A 20,918-nucleotide genomic window follows, 5' to 3' on the forward strand; every position below is an offset into this window, starting at 1 on the left:
AACCACCTGTGGTCCTTCAACTTTCAAATTTAACCACCAATGGTTCTTCAACTTTCAAATTGACCACCCATGATCTTTCAATTTTCAAATTTTTAATTAACCATGGTCCTAACTTTTCCCTTACATAAACTAAGGGAAGGACCACGACTAGTTAAATTTAAAAGTTGAAGGACCACCTATGGTTAAATTGAAAGTTTAGGACTACACGTGGTGGTGTCACTATACTCGGAGGACCCCAACTGGTATTTACTCTTAATTGACTGAATCAAATTTAATTTGGTTAATTAGTTAACTAAATTCAACTTAATTATCAAATATCTTGTGGTCAAGTGGAATAAAGTAATTCTCTTAAGTGGGAGATCATGGGTTCAACTATGCTGATTTTTGTGACCTAATTTAATCCCAAACTAATGTGTTTTTGTTCATGCATGACACGTCGACCACCACCGCCTTGAATACTACTGACTCTATTATAATGTAGTATCTGTTCATATACTTTCTCAAACTACTGAAACACAAAGAGCCAATAATGGCTTCATTGAGGGTCGAATTCACAACCTTCCAAATGGGAGTCCAATCTGGGTACCATTAGACTACATGGTCTTGATATATAGGAGAGACTTAATTAAGTAGATATTAACAAGAATCAAATTTATAATATTCAAGTACAAGAATTATGTGTTACCCACTTAATCACCTTTTTAAGGCTAGAATTCTCCTTATTGGTCCTATACGAACATATTATTAATCCAAATTAAATGTGATAACCAAATACGAAAGTACGAACTAATTTTAATCATGTTAAATGCATTGAGATTTGCACTAGCTAAATGCTATCTTTGACAAAAGAAAATTAATTATCTTTGACTTTAAAAAATCAATGCAACTTGCATGTTTATTTGTTGACATTTGGATCAGTGGTCCAGGACGGTACGTTATGTTGTGAGCACGTGCTCACCTTGTAAGATGGACACAATTTCATATCTCTAATTTTTATACTGTAAATTCATAATTTTTATACTGTAAATTCATAAAATTTATACTTTAGATTCATAATTTCTAAACTGTAGATTCATAATTTAAATACAGTAGATTCATAATTTCTATACTTCAAATTTATAATATTTGTACTATAGTTTCATAATTTTTGTACTGTAAATTCATAATTTATAAACTATATAGTTATCAAATTATGAACATATAGTTCTCTGATTTGGAAAAATAGAGTTCAACAATTAGAATCTAAAGTATAAATCTTATGAATCCATAGTATAGAAATTATGGATCTACAGTATATAAATTATGAATCTACAATATATAAATTATGGATATGCAAGGTAGGCACGTGCTCATAGCATAATTTGCCGTGTCCAACACAGCCACTCAAAATTTTTTAGTTAGATCACGAGATGTCCTAAGTAGACCCTAATTGTAACTTGTAAGAGACACCTTTAAGCTCGTATCATACTCAACTAATCTTCATTTACACTAAACTGGCCCAATTAAAGGGTAAAGTGCTTACCAGATTAATTTTTTCATATGAAAGGGGATTTGAATTCCAAACCTTTCTCCGGAGGTTATGTGCTTCATTTATGGCGTGTGAGAAACACGTGCCATGTTGTATTGGCTCTATTACAATGTAGTATCTGTTCATATACTTTCTCAACCTACTGAAACACGAAGAATTAATAACACCTCCACTGAGGCTCAAACTCACAACTTTTCAAATGGAAGTCCAACCCGGGTACCATTAGACCACATAGTCTTAGTAATTTTATTAACTTTTATTATATATAGAATTTAAAATTTGTTTTTGAGTTTTTTATTTTGGTTATTTAAATTTATTTTTATTTAAAATTGAAATTATAATAATGAACAATTTGGTCCCTCAATTATTAGCGAACTGTCAATGTAGCCCCTCAATTGCTTATTCATCGATTTGGTCTCTGAAAACAATTATTTTTAGTCGATTTAGTCCCTCAAGTCTTCTTCTGTCGATGGCCGGAGGGACTAAATCGACTAAAAATAATTGTTTTCGGGGACCAAATCGATGAATAAGCAATTGAGGGACTACATTGACAGTTCGCTAATAATTGAGGGACCCCAAATCGTTCATTAACTCTTATAAAAAAGTGAATAAAATAATAGATGATGTGTAAGAGTTTGAATGGGTAGATCCACTAAAAAGGGAGAAAAGAGGAGAAGGATTGAAGATAAAATAGGAAAGAAGAATATAAATTGATGTTGAGAAATTGAGTCCATAATTAGGGGAGAAAAAATGAGAATCATTGTGGATGCCCTTACCATGGACTCTTTTGCCTTTAGGTGACTAAATACTTATTTTGTTGTGTAGCAATTTTGATATGAATGCAGACTCCAATAAAGAATTAGGGATAAGAATATAGAGACAAAATGTAAGAAAATGTATAAAAATATAGGATTATTATTTTGGTTCACTCATTTCACAATAGATGGAGCCTATTATTTATAATATTGCGATCCTAAAGTCTAACTAATGAATAAGGTTCAAATAGATCATTGAATTAAACACGAAAATGCAATTGAACCACCGAACTAAAAAAAGTTGCAATTAACACATTGAATGATTTAAAATCATACAATTTTACCAAACTTAACTATGAAAGAGCATGTACCTGAGACGGCCACGAGAGCTTGTATTGGGTATTACAATCCACCGATAAGGGTATGATTTGGGTCCCTGCAATTAATTCCTCTAGAATGAACTCCTGTAGTTTGGCAAAATCCCAAGAATTAGCATTAAGCATAAACTCGCTTACCTTAGCCATAGCCATATACTTTGGGATGTTGACCCCTTGGACCTGCTCAATATGTTTTTGTTGGTTTCGGTATGAGGGGTTAAAAGTCTAGTGGGGTGAATAGACTTGTATATATTTTGAAAATTTTAACTATTTGGTTACTTGATCCAAAGGGTTACTTCTTCACAGTTAACCTTCCTGGTAGGGAATATCCCGACCGACATAGCTTTACCCCGACCGGTGTGCCTTCGTCCTTTTCTTCTTGTCTTTGCAGGTAACAGGTCGGGTTTCTTGTGAAAGACCCGGTCGGGATCCGACCAGGAGTTACCCGAGCGGCAGTGTCGACCACCGAGCGGTAGCCCTTTAGCGAGAAAGCTGACGCTCCACGCGTTGACAGGCAGGGCACCCGGGACAACGACACGTGGTTGCTACGTGGGAAGCATGCCGAACGGCCGGATTTGTGTCTCCGGCTCCGCGGCTATAAATACGCGCGATAGCGACAGTGTGAGAGACTTTTGGACGATCAATAGGTTGTTGTTAGAGAATCCCGACCGCAGTCAGTCGGTACTCAGAGCAACCAAGTAGATTGTACTTAGGGTCTTCATTTATCAATAAGAGTTATTTACTTGCTTTAATTAGTCTATTACTTATTTAATTACCGCTTACGTGGCAATTAATACTATCACTTCCGTTGAGAATGCACAACGAAAAATTATTTTTACCCCTTTAGTTTGTTTTGCACGTACTATTTGATCTTTCAAAATGTTAGTAAGTTTGAGTGTGAATATGAATGCAGTAAAATAAAAGATAGAGGGGGGAGGGGGAGGGGGAGGTTATAGTGGTTCAGCCAACTCAGCCTACTCCACTCTTCTCCTTTAAACAAATAAGGTTTGCACTAATCCCTTTAGTACAAAATAAAGACTCAAGCCTTAAACACAAAGACGGCCTTGATGAGTTTCTTAGGATTTTTTTTTTTTTTTTTTTTTTAAACTCTACATGAGTTTACTCGTCTCTCCCTACTTCTACCGAGTAGAGATACAAGATTTCAAAGAAAAGATTCTTTGATCCTCCAACTAGAAGACTTGGCTCTTGATGTTGAACTTCATCTTCACTTTGAGCAGTACAAGCTTCTATTATGGATTTGTCGTCATAGCTTTAACTCTCTCTCATTGGTCGCGTATATGAAACTTGAAAGCTTTTAAACACTTGAATATTTTTCTCTTAATTGACCAACACCTTATTCAGTCTTGAATGAAGGTATTTATAGGTGTTTTGGAATGAATCTGTTGGAGGAAAACTCATTTCAAACGTTTCTTAGATTTTCCACCCGTTAGACCACCTTTTTAGCTAAATTTTGTTTGTTTGTTTTTTTTTTTCCTGCTCCTTTTGTCTAGGCTTTTTAAGGTAAATCTCTCTAGGGATGTGTACCTATGACTTTCTTTGCCTTGATCACATTTTCTTATAAAGCTTTTGTATTTAAGGTTTTGAACTGTTTGCTCAAAGAATGTCTTGAGTAGTCCTTTCGAATAGTTAACTCTTACCATTCGAGTTAATGTTTCGAACCTTAACACTTTGTATCCTTTCAGTTTCAAATAGTTGTCATCACTATTCGAACCCCTTCTTACAATCTCCTTCTATTCGAAAGGTAGACCCTTCCACTATTCGGCCTTTGCAACCTTTCGATCTTGAATTCTTGAACTCTTCGACTCTTCATCTTGAACTCTTCTGGTCTTCATCTCTTCGAAACTTTGTCTTTTGACTATCCGAGATGTAACTTTTCGAGTTACCATTCGGGCTATTCGAATCGAACACTAGAGTTCCTAAGTCAAAGAAATAAAATAAATTGAAAACTAAAATTTCATAACTTTTGGTATCATCAAAATCTAAATATCTCCCTAATAGTTTTACACTCCGACCAAAAATTAGGGACTTCCCATTCTCCACCTACCAATAGACATGTTTTGCTAATTCTAATAATATAATAGCTCCTATTATAATCTTCTAATTCTCATAATACAATACTTCTCATAATTAATTATATTATTCCTATTCCTATGGACTATTATCAGATTTCTTAATTGAAAAATTCACTCAATTAAAAAATGACCTGTCAAACTTTATCTCGAACCAAATCAATCTTTGTAAATTGTAATATCAATAAATAATAGACATGGTCACTATTGTTAATTGGAGGACAAGACTCAAGAGATTGCAAATAGTTCGGGTCAAAGCACAAAATAGGGCAAGAATCTGCTACTTTGCGTCGACTATATGTTTTGATAAACCCCAAATCTGAACCAACGGCTCTCGCTAGTGGTCCGCGATCCTTAACCTGCACCCTCGGTCACGGTCATGGCTTCTTCTTCCTATTTTCTTTCTTTCTTCAGTTTAGGCTTTAGAATTTAGATCCCACTGTTCTCTTCGCACATTCCAAAAGCGGTTTATTGTTTTCTCTCTTCATTCCTCCTCTTGTCGTTTAAATGGTTTCTTTGCCTATTATACTCTCCACGCTCACTTCTATGTTCTAGCTTTACAACCTTCCTAGATCAAGGATGAAGATTTCGGGTCGGATTATTCTATGCTCCATTTTTCTTTGCCTTCTCGCATCTGGGTCCTTCTCCATTGACACCAATTTTAATCAAGCGTAAGCTTTCCATACATGCATTCAGGTCTTCTGGGTATCTTAAAATGCTAACTTCCTTCCTGCTTTTTGGAATTAAAAAAAAAAAAAATCTGATCTTCATATTGCTGCAATCGGTTATGCAAATGCTATTTCTGATCTGGCATTAATTTACGTTGTTCTTGGTAGTACATTTAAATTTGTATCACCTGTGTGAAGATTGTAGTTTGGCATTTTCTTGTAAAATGCGTTTTGTGTGTGTATGATTGGACCTGTAAAATGTATTGCGAGGCTTGGTATTCGAGGTGTTTAGTTATGATTAATGGATGAGGGATTTCAGATTTTGGGGATGTAGGACAGCTTTTGGAGGGCTTGGAAGTTAGCGCCCCTAATTGCACTTCTTGTCGTCATGTTCTTTCCCAACTTTCCTGTGGTTGATTTGTTTTCCTAGGGTTAATTTTAAAGTAGCCTGATTGATTTTGAAATTCAAATTATAGTTGGTAAAAAGGCCCCTTGATTGGATATGAACTCCCAATTCATGTATGTTACTGGTTTTTCGTTTTGGCCACCTGCTACTCAACCACAGCAAAGTTCTCTTAGTTTGAATATTTCTTGTCTTATCTATATTATTATTACTTCTGTTTCCCTAATTTTTTTTTTAATAATTTAAACAGGTTTCCTATTGTAGAGCCCGATCCCGGTCACACAAAACTTCGCCTTTCAAAAGAAGGGTTGGAGGCCATTGAGAAAATAACAACCCCCATTGCAGCTGTTGCTGTACGTTTTATACTTTCACCTATCACACATATACATATATATATTGTGCTCACTTACTTAATGCACTGAAATTTATTATATTGGACTTTCTGTTGAAGAACTTCTTTGGCTCCTTGTGATAAATATGTGACAGGTGATTGGTCCATATCGTTCTGGAAAATCATTTCTTTTGAACCAGCTTCTTTCCCTTTCTTGTGATGAAGGTGCATCTTCTAATGTTGTTGGTTAACATGATATTTAATTTATCAATGATAGTTCAAGCAATCCTGTTAAGCAACTAAGTTTGTAATTTTATTATTTGCAGGTTTTGGGGTTGGGCATATGCGTGATACAAAGACCAAAGGTGTTTATGCAAAAAACAAAAATGCAATAGAAAAAGCGACAGTGTTTTAACTATTTCTAGTTATTAACCTTTCCTAACCCTTCTTCTTCAGGAATATGGGTGTGGGGAAGTCCAAGAATGTTGGATATTGATGGAGTAAAAACTTCTGTTTTCTACCTTGACACGGAAGGATTTGAAAGTGTTGGAAAGTCAAATGTATATGATGATAGGTAATTTCTTTCTATAGTGTAACAGAACAATTTTGATGTTGCAGACAAATATGCAATAGAAAAATATTGATGCTTTAGAAAATGAACACAAAATAGTAGAGGAATACGGAATAATAACAATGTGAAGTTACCAAAAATAACTAGTGTAACCAAAGATATGTTTTCCACATTTAGATTGTCTCCTTATTGATGTTGTGATCTTGATTTTGCAGGATTTTTGCCCTGGCAACAGTTTTAAGTTCTGTTCTTATTTATAATCTGCCTGAGACGGTTTGTTGTTCTTCCTTTGATGCTCTCAAATAGTTTCTGTGGTTATGCCATATACCAACATAAAATTTTGAATTAACGGTATCATTATATAAATTGGTTACTTAGTTTTGAGTTCAAGCATCCTGACATAACTTTGTGACAAATGTGAAATTTCTAGTTCAAGAACTCTAATGACTAATGTATCAAAGTGTACACAGCAGTTAACATGTTAACTCTGTAATGAGTCAACTGATGTTATTTGGTGTATTAAAATCTAATACTTGGCTTATGTAGCTCACAAAGAATCAAAGGCTGAGTAATTGCGTCAAGGTATAACTGCCTTGAAATTATTCAAGCAAAAGTGAGGCCTGAAAAAAACTCTGATAGTCTGATGTTAAAGTTCTTGGTTGATGAAAAGTTTGGTATATTGTTATTTGTATCCTTGCTACTTGTTTTAGATCTAGTTCTGTCTCTGCACTGCTATCTGTGCTATATGTTTGTTCTGTGCTAGCATGTTCGGCAAAACAATTACATTTACCCACTGCTAGTATGTGCTGATTTTTTTTTTCTTTTTTCTTTTAATGTTTTTAAGATCCGTGAAGCAGACATTTCTAGGTTGTCATTTGCAGTTGAGCTTGCTGAAGAGTTCTATGGAAGGTCTGCAACTTTCATAAACTCAATATAACAATCATTTAGAGTTTCAATTCCTCAACCTTATTTGAATTTCTGATTTAACTTCTAGTTTCTTCTTCTTTTTTGGCTCTTCTATTTTTTCATGTGGTTCCTCCTATGCGACGAACAGAGTTAAGGTGAGCAATCCAGATAGTATGCAATATGCATTTTGTTTTGGTATATAACATCCTTTGATTAGTCATGAAACTCATAGGGTAGATGTTGTGCAGGGGCAAGATGTTGCATTTGAACCTGCAAAGCTTCTATGGCTAATCCAGCGAGATTTTCTACGTAAGTACGGAAAGCTCATCCAAAGAGTTTTTGAAAGTTGGTTTTTATATATTTCATTGTGTTATTGTGCCATGGGCCATTGCAATAACTGTAAAAGAACAATAACTTTAAAAGAACTATTTCTCATTAGTTGTTCCTTACACCCTTTTTGTCATTGTCAAAAATTATTCTATCAACATTTGCAGAAGGAAAATCTGTGCAAGAGATGGTTAATGAAGCTCTGCAACATGTCCCTAATACTAATGGTTAGTTTGTATGCTTTTATTTATAAGAATTATTAGTAGTAAAGTGCTTCATCTTGTGAAAATTGAGTACGGTTGTTTCTTGAACTGCAGGTGACAGAAATATTGATCAGGTAATTTAATTTCGGAGCTTCTTTAGATTTTCAGATTAGTGACATTATGTATATTGTACTTATTTAGTGCCATGTGATTTCAGGTTAACCAGATTCGTGATTCTTTAGCTATAATGGGCGATAACAGCACAGCCTTCAGCTTACCACAGGTAGTACTGATTAATTTAGTTTGATATTTCTTTCCAGTTGATAATTACGCTTAGACTATTGCAGCTAAGGGCATTAATTTAGCTTAATAACACCCACCGAGGATTTTTAGAAGATTGAATATTTGGTTATGACGTCTATCGTTTTTATAGAGTTTCCGAGAATGATACAATAACATTATCTATGGCCTTGAACAGCCCCATCTTCAGCGCACAAAGCTTTGTGAAATGAATGATACTGAACTTGATCCACTTTATGTGACGAAGAGGGAACAACTGAAAGACCTTGTTGCATCAATCATTAGACCAAAGATTGTCCAGGGTAAATCTATGAATGGAAAAGAATTTGTGGCTTTCCTTGAACAGGTACTTCTTTCTAAATTCTAAACTACCGGGTTGTGAATTGTGATGAGCTTATTGGCTTTGGAAGAATCAATAAGCTTTTAGACTATTTTTATTTGTGCAAATTCTGTTTGCCTGCAAATGTCTCTCCAACAAGTAAAGCTTCAGGAATGTGTTTGACCCAGTGTTGCAAAAATCGCGCCTAGGCGCCGCCCGGCCGCGGACGATTCTGCCGGAATCGGCCTCCTCCGCGGCCGGGCGGCTAGGCGGCTGCCTAGACCGCCTAGCCGGCCGGTTCGGCCGTGTAAACCTTTTTTTCTTTTTTTTTTTTTTTTTTTTTTTTTTTGCTTTGTGTAAAGTGTTAAAAGTTCGGGAAAGCATAACTTTTGACTCAGTTGTCCGTTTTGGACAATTTTTTTTTTTCAAATTGCGTATTTTTTCGAGATCTATACACCGCAAACCGCTTTGGCCCTCTAATTTCTCCAAAAAATGCTTCTTTTGCTCTTAATTTTAATTTTTTTTATGTATTTAGATGGTTTCAACAATATTCAAAACGATTTTACAACCACTTACGTAAATAATTTGTAAGAAAAAACTAGAGGAACTTTATGTTTTACTATTGAATTTTAAGATTTTTAGTTTAAATTTTTTAAAAAAAAATTAAAAATTAAAAATCGGCGCCTAACGTTTTTTGCAACCTTGGTTTGACCATTACTTTTTTTCTTCACTGACGACTCAGATTCTTGAAGCCTTGAATAAAGGGGAGATTCCATCCACAGGATCCCTTGTGGAAGTCTTCAACAAGGGAATTCAAGAGAGGTGTCTTAAATTGTATAGTGGTCAGATGAGTAGCTTGCATTTACCAATGCCGGGGGAGTCTTTGCAAAAAGCTCACGAAGATTATAGAGAATCAGCAATGAGGGTTTTTGACGAGCAGCATTTTGGTCGTCACCATGCAAAGAGATCAGTTGAAAAACTAGAAGAGGAAGTTGATAAGGTTTGAATTAAGTGCTAAACAATACAACACAACATCATACATAAACTTCATTACTATTGCTGATTGCTGTGTTTATGCAGATGTATACAAATTTTGTTTTGGCAAACGAATATCAATCCTCAAAGCTGTGTGAAGCCTTATATACTGATTGTGAGGACAAAATGGACCACCTTCAAGTCCTCCGACTTCCATCAATGGCAAAATTCAATGCGGGATTCCTTCAGTGCAACCAAAGTTTCGAAAAAGAATGCGTTGGACCTTCTAAAAGAAACTACGAACAACGGATGACAAAGGTTTGCTGCAATTCCTCGAGTTTTTAACTTTATTTTCTGGTAGAATTTCCAGTTTCGAAAAACATATCAGGTACAAATTTTTTTTAATTCCTAAAAAAAATGCAGATGATGGAGAAGTCGAGGTCTCTGTTTATTAAGGAATATAATCACAGATTGTTTAATTGGTTGGTGGCATTCTCTCTCGTCATGGTGGTGGTTGGTCGATTTGTGATAAAGTTCATTTTGGTTGAAATTGGAGCGTGGGTACTTTTTATTTTCTTAGAGACGTACACAAGAATGTTTTGGTCAGCGGAGTCGCTGTATTACAACCCCGTATGGCATGTAATCGTGACTACATGGGAAACTGTCGTCTATAGTCCAATCCTTGATTTAGACAGGTGAAATGATTTCTATCCTCCTATTTTTTTGAATGCTACTGACTCTATTACAATGTAGTATCTGTTCATAACTACTTTCTATCCTCCTATTTTTTTGAATGCTACTGACTCTATTACAATGTAGTATCTGTTCATAACTACTTTCTATCCTCCTATTTTTTTTGGATGCTACTGACTCTATTACAATGTAGTATCTGTTCATAACTACTTTCTATCCTCCTATTATTATTATTCTCTTGTCGTTTTCTAAATGATTCTTGTTAGAATTTTGTTAGTTGTAGTAACTTGTTGGTTGGTACAGATGGGCAATTCCCATTTGCGTGATGGCGGCACTATTTGTGGTATATTGGCGATGCTACGGGAGGAGGAAAAATGGGGCTCGGTGGCTGTTACCCGTGTACAGCAACCCGAAAGATAGGCGGAGATCAGAATAAGACGATCAACGCAACCCAACCCTACCCTAGCGAGCTTTGTATTTTATTGTGAAAGCGCGCAGGCAGGTCATATACCCTACCCTACCCCCCCTTCTTCTTGATGATGATTCAAGAAACTCAACAAGATAGATGAATTGCTTTGCTTTGTTGTAACAAGTGGAAATCATCTTATTTCTATAAATTTCTCCTCGCTTTTACTCGGTCTAATAGGTGGTGAAATCACATTTGATTGATTAATTCCTCCTTTAATTTGTGTATTTGTATTGTATGATAGGGGACAGCTTCACCTCATCAATTTTGTTGAATAAACCACGATTTGGTGCAGTTTCTACTTTAACATTTATCCTTTTTTTTTTCCATAACTTTATAGTGTTATCTTCAAGGTTATAGTTAGACTCATTTCTCAACTATTAATATTTCTTACTTTTTAGAAAAAAGTGTCAAATCTCAGTGGGTATTGACTCTTTGTACTTCAATAGGTTGAGAAAGTATGTGTGGACAGATATTACATTGTAACAAGAGTTACTAAAAAAAAAAGCATCAAATATGCCACTGGATTTTTTGATCTTGTATAATGAGGCCATTGAAGTTATAAGGTGTGAAATTAATCCATCAAATAAGCAAAATATGTGCAATTGTGACATTTTTTCAATTATTCCCAGTAGAATCTGATCATATTGCTTATCTGGTATGTACTAAGGGGTGTTTGGTTCAAGGTATGCAAGATAACCAAGATAATATGTGTTTTGGAATGTTAGATTCTCATGTTTAGTTCAAGTTATATTGTTTTCTCAAGGAATGTGACTTACCTTCCACATAGAATTTTGAGCTATTTTTGAAGAAATGTGATTTTTTTACTTGTCTAAGATTATGTGAGATTTCCTTGCATTTTTACTCTTTATGCCCTTTTAACAATATATAATGTTTAATCTTTAATCAATATGTTATAACATATTTTAAAATATAAAAATAATTAAATACAATTAAACTATTAAAATATTTTTTTATTTTATAAATTTACAAAACAACATAAATTAGCGTGTGACAAAAAAAAAAAAAAAAAAAAAAAGAAAAACACGCACACAAAAGAAAATAATCTTTTAGAGAGTGTGGGACACTTCCCTTCCTTAAGAATAGGAAAGGTCATTGGATAGCGTTGTGATGTATCAAAGCCATCTCAACTGTAGAGATAAATTCCTCTGCTTTTCAAATAAATTTAACAAATAACATAGACAGCTTATGAACAATGAAGTCAGGATGGCCGAGTGGTCTAAGGCGCCAGACTCAAGTTCTGGTCCTCGTGAGAGGGCGTGGGTTCAAATCCCACTTCTGACATTGCTTTTTTGTATTGGATCCACCAACTGACCAACTCCTCATTAGCCCATAAATATTGTGACCCGATTTGAAGCATTGAAACTTCTTTGATCCATAAATGTTTGCAATAGTTATATCTGAAAATTTTTACCTCTTTAATATTTTTTTCTTTTAAATAATATTTATATTGATTTCAAAAGAAAAATTAATATAATTCTACAAGTAAATAAAGTCATTACTTTAGGTACATAAATTTGATTCATCTACTATTAACTAAGGGCGGAGCCAAAAAGTATGGATTAGAGGGGTCAAATTTGTAAAAATAATTTATCATGTTAGTCGACATTAGTACCAATCATACAATATCATTATATATACCATACATGATTGTGCTGATTATTATTGATAATTATTTTATTTATACTATGTGCAATAATATATGAAATATATAATTATATGAGTACGATTGATAAGGCTGTCAAACATTATTTTCGAATTTTTCACATAACACAATATATACAATAGTAAAAAATACGAAAAATTACAATTTTTATCACTAAGTTATAGGGTAATTGTAGAATTCGTCTTTAATTGTTGATCGTTCTCACTTTTCATCCCGAAGATATACTCTGTAATTGATATTGCAAATTTCGTTCCTTTACTAACAAAACATTAGAGACAAAATTTAAAATGTGAGTATAGCTTAGGGACGAAGAGTGAGCACAACCTGTTATCAAAAGGATGAAATTTGCGACGTCAATTATAGCTTAGGGACAAAAAGTGAGCACGACCAACAATTATGGACAAATTCTACAATTACCCTATAACTTAGGGACGAAAAGTGTACTTTTTCCCTAAAAAATATTTACATTAATTTAAATATGCATTGTTACTCTTTTTATCAAATAAAAAGTTGTCAATTGTTTGGTCAAGAACAACTTTTTTATAATAAATTGATATTCATTTTACTGATTAATTGAATATATATTTCAAAATTTAAGGGATGGAGACGAAAACCAATATTGCGAAATAAAGAATCATTATTAATTTTTTGTAAACTTCAAAGCTAATCATTTAACCTAGCAAATTTACATCCTAAAAGTGTAAATAAATAATAAAAACACACAATAAGTTATCAATTAATTAATCAGCTAGTAAAACTAAAACATATATACCTCAAACTTGGATCATCTACATATCAAGAATGAATAATAAGAAAGTAATAATGAGACAAGATATGTTACGTGGAAACTCAAAATGAAAAAATCACGAGTCTTTGTAGGTTGAGCTAGGTCAAAATTCACTATTTTTGTTGAATAGTACGTGTTCCAACATACTCTATTTAGTACAAGTGAAATACAAATTAAATATAAGAGGGAGTAATGAGGTCAAGAAGCTAACAGACGGTGAGTCTTCTGTGGTCAAGAAGCTAACTAAGAGGTGAGTGATGAGGTCGGGAAGATAACAAGCTCAGCAAGCCCACCGTCTGACGACACTAGGCCAGAAGGCTCTGATTAACGTTGTATAGGTTGGGAGTAGAAGCCCCCCTTAAAACCGCTAATTATGCCCTGGAAACGTGTTCACCATGAATGGTGAACACGGGTCCAAACGACACCGTTTTTACGTAAAAAAAAAATAAAAAAAATAAAAAATAAAAAATAAAATCACGGATGTGGTGTTAACCGGCACGCGTTTGGTCAGATTATGAATTTTCTGTTATGAGATTATGAATGTACTATAAATTCATAATCTCATAACAGAAAATTCATAATCGCATAAAAGAAAAATATTTATTAAATTATGAATTTTCTGTTATGAGATTATGAATATACTGTAAAGAAAAACATTTATTAAATTATGAATTTTCTGTTATGAGATTATGAATATATTGTAAATTCATAATCTCATAACAGAAAATTCATAATCTCATAACAGAAAATTCATAATTTATGAATGTTGAAGAAGCTTGCGCTACAAAGGAGCAGTCATGGTTTCGGACGAGAATGTGTAGGCACGGGCCCAAAGTAAATGTGCAGGCAGCAGTCATGGTTTCGGACGGGAATGTGTAGGCACGGGTCCAAAGTGAATGTGCAAGCATGGATTCATAATTTATGAATGTCCGAAATCATTGCTCACCTCAAATTAAAGTATGAAGAAGAAAAATCACGCGATTAATTAAGAAAAGAAAAAAAATAAAATAAAAAAAATAACGGTGCACTAACACCGTTGGGACTGTGTTCACCATGAATGGTCATGGTGAACACGGTTCCATGGCATAACGATTGCCTTAAAACTTGGTAGAGTGCTCTATTTATATTAAGTGGGAAGGGGACATAATGATGGTAAATACTAACATAGCTGACTTGGCATCCATTGATTGAGCGGGATGTCTTGATGAGATTTGCTGTCTTTTTTGGTAAGAATCTAATTTCATGGGCTTGTCGCAAACAGAAGACAGTTGCTAGATCTTCAACATAAGCATAATACAAAGTTATGGTTGATGTCTCAGCGGAAGTTACATGGTTAGTTGTTTTAATTAAAGAGTTTGGTCTTACTGTGCAAAAACCACCAAAATTTTTGTGTGACAATCTTATTGATACCTATTTGTGTGCAAATCCTATGTTTCATGCAAAAACCAAACATGTTGAAATTGACTACCATTTTGTTTGTGACAAACTGGCATCAAAACAAATACAAGTGAACTTTATCTCTACAAAAGACCAGCTAGCAGACATCTTCACCAAGTCACTAAGCACAGCAAGATTCAATGATCTAAAGGATAAGCTCAAATGTTCTCTCTAGAGAACCTCAAGCTTGATGGAGCATATTAGGACTCTGTATTCTATGCATACTAGAATTCATTCTCCCTCCCCTATATTATTAGGAATATTACCATTCACCAATTCACCATTCCTATCCTGGCTGGAACTCTTTGGTGAAGGGATTTGGATAATAAAGGGTTCTCAGTGAATTGGGAAAGTGAGTTCATCTCCTCTCTAATGATGTGATGCTGCTATTAAGATCACAGGTTAACAATCAATAATCACATTTCATAATCATAGCATTATCAAATCTGAGCTGAGAGGCTAAATTTTTAACTTTCTGCAATGAGAGAACCAAAGTCATTTGTCAAGGAAGAAACAAAGAGAGTACCAACTATAGATCTTCATCCTTTCAGGGTAAAAGTAACAATTACCAATCAAAACAATCCAAACTATGAAATGAAATCTGAGATAATAATTCCAATATGCAGTGAAGTAAAATCATCAAGAAAGTGCAGATTTTAGCGAAGTTGCAAACGCTTGTAATTCTTTCAATCCTTCTTCAGGCGATTTGGCCTCACCTAGTATTCTCACCATTGCGCTACCGACAATCACCCCATCAGCTCCCCACGCTGCCACCTGTCACACAACATGCATCTCGTATTCTCATCAACCATCTTTCGCCTTTCAACAACAACTATTACATTACGAGACATACCTGTTTCACATGCTCGGGTTTTGATATCCCGAAACCAACTGCTACTGGCTTCGATGTTGCCTGTGAAGAAGTAGTTTGTTATTAACAAATTTCTAATTCAGCCAATTAAGATCAAGAAAAAGGGGAGCTAAGGAACTCGACCCGACTTGGAGCCACATAAAATAGATTGTGACATTACACAAATTCATTGCCAAAAGGATGATGAATACAAGCATTTTAGTCATCGAGAACACTTGAAATTACTGTTATTGGTACAACTCTATGACCTTAGATTTGTTTTGAAATTCACAACGTTACGCAGTAGGTTGCGGGCAGGTAAACGACCAAAATTCAATAATTACGGTATATTAAGTTCAGGGCATGAGGAAAAGAAACTGGGATATATCATACTCCCTCTGTCCATTTTATGTGCCTGGTTTGGTTAATGAGGTTTGACTGAAGTTATTTTTAATTCAATTTTTCATAATGTTAATTGTTAAATATAGTATTATTAGCATATAAAATTGAAACTATATTAAAAATACAATTATACACAAAAAATTAAATTTAAACCAATAAAGAAAATAAGCAAAGAAGAAAGAGTTGGTTTGACCAGTGAATAGTAAACATGACAGGTAAAATGGGACAGATGGAGTATGAATGTATGATTTAAGGATCAGAATAGAATGATTTGAACTTTGAAGTCCATCCAGATATGCCAATCGGGGAATATCTTTATCTACTTTCTACCATCATCCTTGAATAAAAACACAGGCTATTTGTTTGCCCGTTGCCTTCTATTCTCATCTCTAAGAAAAAGGCTACAGGAACAAAATCCAATTGATTAATGTCTACCTTTATCTAGTTTCTATAGAAAATTTTAAGGAAAGGGCTACTGAGCACAGAATTGGTTACTTTTTTCTTGTACGAGAAAGCAAATGCCACAAAAGATGAATAAATGAAGGCTGAAAGACAAGTGTAAGGCCACAGTTTTACCCCCAAGGTTAGTAAAGCACTAAAAAACTGTTTCCCATGCACTAAAAGCAGTGCTAAAGAATAAAATTTCTGGAATTCAAAATAGAAATTTGAAGGGTGCAGATATTGTTGAACAAATAATAAGGCAATTATATAAGTAATTTTTTGATAACTAATGGTGGCAAGTATTGGAAACAAACCTCCTTAATTTGCTTTAGAAGGGACTCAACCTTGCCACTCACAGATGCCCGAGCTCCAGTAACTCCAACCGAGCTCACCTATAATTTGAAACAATAAACAATAAGCTTTTCTTGCTGCATACCAATAAAAATAATAATAATAATAAAAAATCCATACATGTGTTATCAAACGTAATCCTTTTCCCCTCAAGTAAAGATGAACAATGACAATATCAGAGTAGAATATACCAGTTTATCGTGAGTATTACTGGAGATGATTAGTGACTTAGAGCTCTATTTGGAATTGAGTAACGTTTAGATTGCTGAACGCACAAGCATGCCAGCGTGCATGCACACAAACAAAGAGAAAGAAAAGAACCAAAGAACTAAATAATTGCTGAAAGAGAATCTTACAAGGTATACAAATCCCTCCGAACATTCAACAATTGATTTCATCCGAGCTGTTGGAGTAGTGGGTGTTGTGAGCAAAACCTAAAATAATATAAATCTCGGACATCAAAACATGAAATATAAATCTCGGACATCACATTTGCATCTATAAATTCTCACAAGTGTGAAGCACAGAAATAGATATTCAGAAGGGAAACAAACCAATTCAATCTTTTTCTTAGAAGCTTCCTTTCTCAAAATTTCAGTTTCCTCAAGAGGGACATCAGGAACCACAAGTCCTGAAAGATATGCATTTACATTTAGGTAATGTCGTATAACAATCATACAAAGCAAGATAAAGCAGCACTATAGGTTCAGAATTAATGTTAAAAATCAGTGAAAAATAAAACTAGAAGAGTCATAAAAGGTCATGATACTTTTGCCACAGTAATATACTCTGCCAAATCATCATAACTAGACTCATAGAGATCAAAATAGCAATGCTTAACAATATACCATGTACTCCGGCATCTTTTACAGTGTCCATGAACTTTTCAACTCCACGCTTAAGTATAGGGTTATAATAGGTGAACAAGGCAATCGGACAGGATAATTGAGGCGTCACCTAGCAAAATAAATTATATAAAATTAAGAATCCATGAAGAACAGTTGAGCAGATAAGCCAATAATAGAAACAAGACTGGGGGTGCTTGGTAAATGGTTGTTAGCTGATTGGGTTAGTGGGTTTGACTAGTTGATAACATTAGCTGATTTTAGAAAAGTGTTTGTTAAATTAGCTTTAGCTGTTGGCTGATTACATACAAACTAACTTTCTCAAAAAGCTTATCGAAAAAAACTAGTTTGAGCAGCTTTTTGAGATTTAGCATTTTGGAGCAAAATAAGTTGTTACAAAAAGCTAATTAATCAAACACTCACATTGATTGTTTAACCAAGTCAAACAGCTAATAGTGGTCAAATAAGCCAAAATTGACTGATAGGCTAACTATTTTACCAAATAGGGCCAATCACCAATGCAGATAATAATGAATATAGGTAGTAAATTTGATCCATGTAGAAAACACTTTGACTTTGAAAATTTGTTCTTCAATGCATAAAAGCTAGCCGGACTTCCATATAATGATCGAAATCTTTAGGATAAATATAGTGAGAGTGAGAGCAATTCTTCTTACATCCTTTAACATTGCGATTATTTTATCAAAATTGGTTCCTCCCTGCAGCGAACGAGTAGCGGCAGCCTGAAAAAGAATCACAAAAAGGGAAAATCAGATTATCTTAAAGCAATGAAAAGGAAATGTACCAAGCATAGCAACATATTGGTAAACCTGTATAACTGGCCCATCAGCAAGTGGATCAGAATAAGGAACTCCAAGCTCAATTATATCTGAACCACAAGAATCAAGTATTTTAAGAGCTTCTGCAGTGGTTGCTAGGTTTGGATCACCCGCCGTGATGTATGGAATCAATGCCACCTTATAGAATGTAATTGGAGTTGTCAAAAACAAAAATAAGCAAATCAAATACATGCTGTAATAATCTCTTGGCTTTCATTGATTCTCAATGCAAAATAGCCATACAAATATTAACAAATTTCCCTGAAAACACAAATCAGAACAACAAGTTTGAAAATTTTATACTTTTAACTAATTATTATACTTCATTTACTAAGATGCCCCAATGGGCAATGGCAAACCAAACAAACAGATGGATCTTTAAGTGACTACGATTTCTTCACAAGGCTCCAGCAGATAGCTTATCCAGGGACCATAAATAATGAAAAGAAAAAACATCATATACAAAAACAGAAAAAAGGGGAATCAAGGAATGGTTGGTTTACTTTGCCTTGTTGCCTGAGGCTGGTGAAAGTTTCAGAAAGGCCGGCGGCAAGCGGAGCGGCGGTGAGAGCAGCCATGGGTGGTTTTCGCGGAAAAGTGAGCCTTTCCGGAGAATGGGTAAGGAAGGAATGGCGGGCTTGCCTATTCTTTAGTTGAAGGAAGTGGGTAGCTTTCAGAGAGGCCGCCATGGAAATGAAGAAGAGGAGGATGATGTGACAAAATCCGGGTTCGCCAATTAGGCATTTTTAAAGCCCCTGCCCACTTAATTTCGTAACCGGTTTTGGAAAGAATTTTGGCAAATTATTGTTTGGGGCTGTATCCAAAATGATGTTGTTGAATTTTATGAGTTAAAATGATGTATATTATGAGTTATAATAATGTATTTTATGTATTAGAATAATAAAATTTTTAGATAAAATAATATATTTTATAAGTTAGAGTAATGTACATTATTCTATTATGCTTTAGAATAATGTACATTATGAATTAAAAATGTATGTTGCAATGAGTCATGTGAAAAAATACGTAAAATAACGTTATTTTTTTTGGACCGTGGGTCCACGCAATAACTAATGGCGAAATTTTCCAATTGGCCTATTGGTAATTGTTATGACATTTTTTTTTATTTCACATTATTTTGTAAGAGATAAAGTCATAGCCACCGAAATCTACAATTTTTTACCATATAAAGAGGTAATCAATTCTTGTTTACTCCAAATTTGTCGACTCTGTATCGCATTAAAAAAATACTTATATTGGATTATTGGTGAAAGATTTTTGTCCTTAAGCATGATCCTTTAAAAAATTTGAAATTTTTGAATATGTGATAAAATAAATTATAGAATTCTCCCTTCAAAAAAAAAAATTTATAGAATTCTTTTTAATACAAATATCATATAACATTCCCTTGAATAATATAAGAGTGTATTTAGTCCAGACTTTTGAAAATTTTTAAAATAATACTTTAATAATTCTTAAATAACTTTTAAAAAATTTTATAATCTTTTTTTTTTCTAAAAACAATCAACAAAAGTCTTTTAAATTCTAAATTAAATACACCATTTGATATTTGATATATAGTATTTATTGAAAACATCACATAAATTAAACACGTGGTAAGTTGTGTTTCGTCAATTTATATTATTTCTAATTTCATAATTTTCAAGAATTTCACATTCCCAAGTAACGTTTTTACATTAAATTATGTTACTCTATATTTGATTTTGTTCATTTGTAATAAATTTAATCTACAAGATTTGTTGTAACCGTTCAGCCCGCTCTACACTAATACTAATTTTCAAAATAGCCTCGATATTGTTACCATCCAATCAATTTTGCTCGTTTTTTTTTTCTTTCGTTATAAATGTTTAGATGGTAATATAAAATAAAAATGTAGTACTCAAGTGATTATACAATCTAAGTAGTATTACATAAACAGTAATATATTGTTATCAACATTTTAACAAACACATGATGTTTCAAAAAAAAAAAAACACACACACACATGAAAGCACACATACATTTAACATGGTCATTACTATTATTATAAATTATAAATTTCAAAATTATAATTCAAAATCCATTTAACATGCTAATTATACTTGTAATTGAATTAAAGTTGGTCAAAAGAAATAAAATAAATTAAATTTGTTGGGATAAATTTAGAGGATTTGAGCATGAGCAGATTGGGTTTACTTGCGTCATGTGAAGCAAGCAACATAGATACATGTTGTTGGCCTGGTAAAATGGTTGTTAGCTGATAGCTGTTAGCTAATTGTGTTAATTAGAGGGTATAAATAATTGATAACATTAGTTGATTGTAGAAAAGTGTTTGGTAAACTAACTGTTAGCTGATAGCAAATAGCA

The 20,918-nt window shown here is 33.8% G+C and overlaps 2 protein-coding genes and 1 non-coding gene across 4 annotated transcripts; 2 read left to right on the top strand and 1 right to left on the bottom strand.

The window, feature by feature from the left end:
* Window positions 1–5,084: 5,084 nt before the first annotated feature.
* LOC109182797 (guanylate-binding protein 7) lies at window positions 5,085–11,219 on the top strand. Of its 2 annotated transcripts, XM_019332994.1 has the most exons (17): window positions 5,085–5,421; window positions 6,072–6,174; window positions 6,308–6,377; window positions 6,479–6,517; window positions 6,609–6,726; window positions 6,939–6,996; window positions 7,568–7,632; window positions 7,778–7,784; window positions 7,878–7,938; window positions 8,124–8,183; window positions 8,274–8,293; window positions 8,377–8,442; window positions 8,638–8,805; window positions 9,521–9,778; window positions 9,859–10,071; window positions 10,177–10,448; window positions 10,750–11,219. In XM_019332994.1, exons 1-17 carry the CDS (start codon window positions 5,330–5,332, stop codon window positions 10,880–10,882), a joined length of 1,803 nt encoding a protein of 600 aa, XP_019188539.1. In that variant the 5' UTR covers window positions 5,085–5,329; the 3' UTR covers window positions 10,883–11,219. The 2 variants fall into 2 exon arrangements, with proteins under 2 accessions (XP_019188539.1, XP_019188541.1); XM_019332996.1 differs by lacking the exons at window positions 7,778–7,784; window positions 8,124–8,183; window positions 8,274–8,293 and having other exon boundaries at window positions 7,878–7,900; window positions 8,408–8,442.
* A 914-nt stretch (window positions 11,220–12,133) lies between these two features.
* TRNAL-CAA lies at window positions 12,134–12,217 on the top strand. Its single transcript has one exon. It is a non-coding gene; the product is annotated as a tRNA-Leu (tRNA).
* Window positions 12,218–15,304: 3,087 nt separating this feature from the next.
* On the bottom strand, window positions 15,305–19,288 carry LOC109182826 (tryptophan synthase alpha chain-like). The gene is made up of 9 exons (XM_019333034.1): window positions 19,055–19,288; window positions 18,543–18,689; window positions 18,390–18,455; window positions 17,716–17,824; window positions 17,422–17,498; window positions 17,224–17,301; window positions 16,831–16,908; window positions 15,677–15,736; window positions 15,305–15,597 (listed from the first exon to the last, which is right to left on the bottom strand). The coding sequence occupies exons 1-9, from the start codon at window positions 19,238–19,240 to the stop codon at window positions 15,463–15,465; spliced, it is 936 nt and encodes a 311-aa protein (XP_019188579.1). The 5' UTR covers window positions 19,241–19,288; the 3' UTR covers window positions 15,305–15,462.
* Between the last annotated feature and the right edge of the window lie 1,630 nt (window positions 19,289–20,918).

Source organism: Ipomoea nil, unplaced genomic scaffold (genome assembly GCF_001879475.1).
Source record: "Ipomoea nil cultivar Tokyo-kokei standard unplaced genomic scaffold, Asagao_1.1 scaffold1074, whole genome shotgun sequence".
In the NCBI taxonomy this organism is placed as follows: Eukaryota; Viridiplantae; Streptophyta; class Magnoliopsida; order Solanales; family Convolvulaceae; genus Ipomoea; species Ipomoea nil.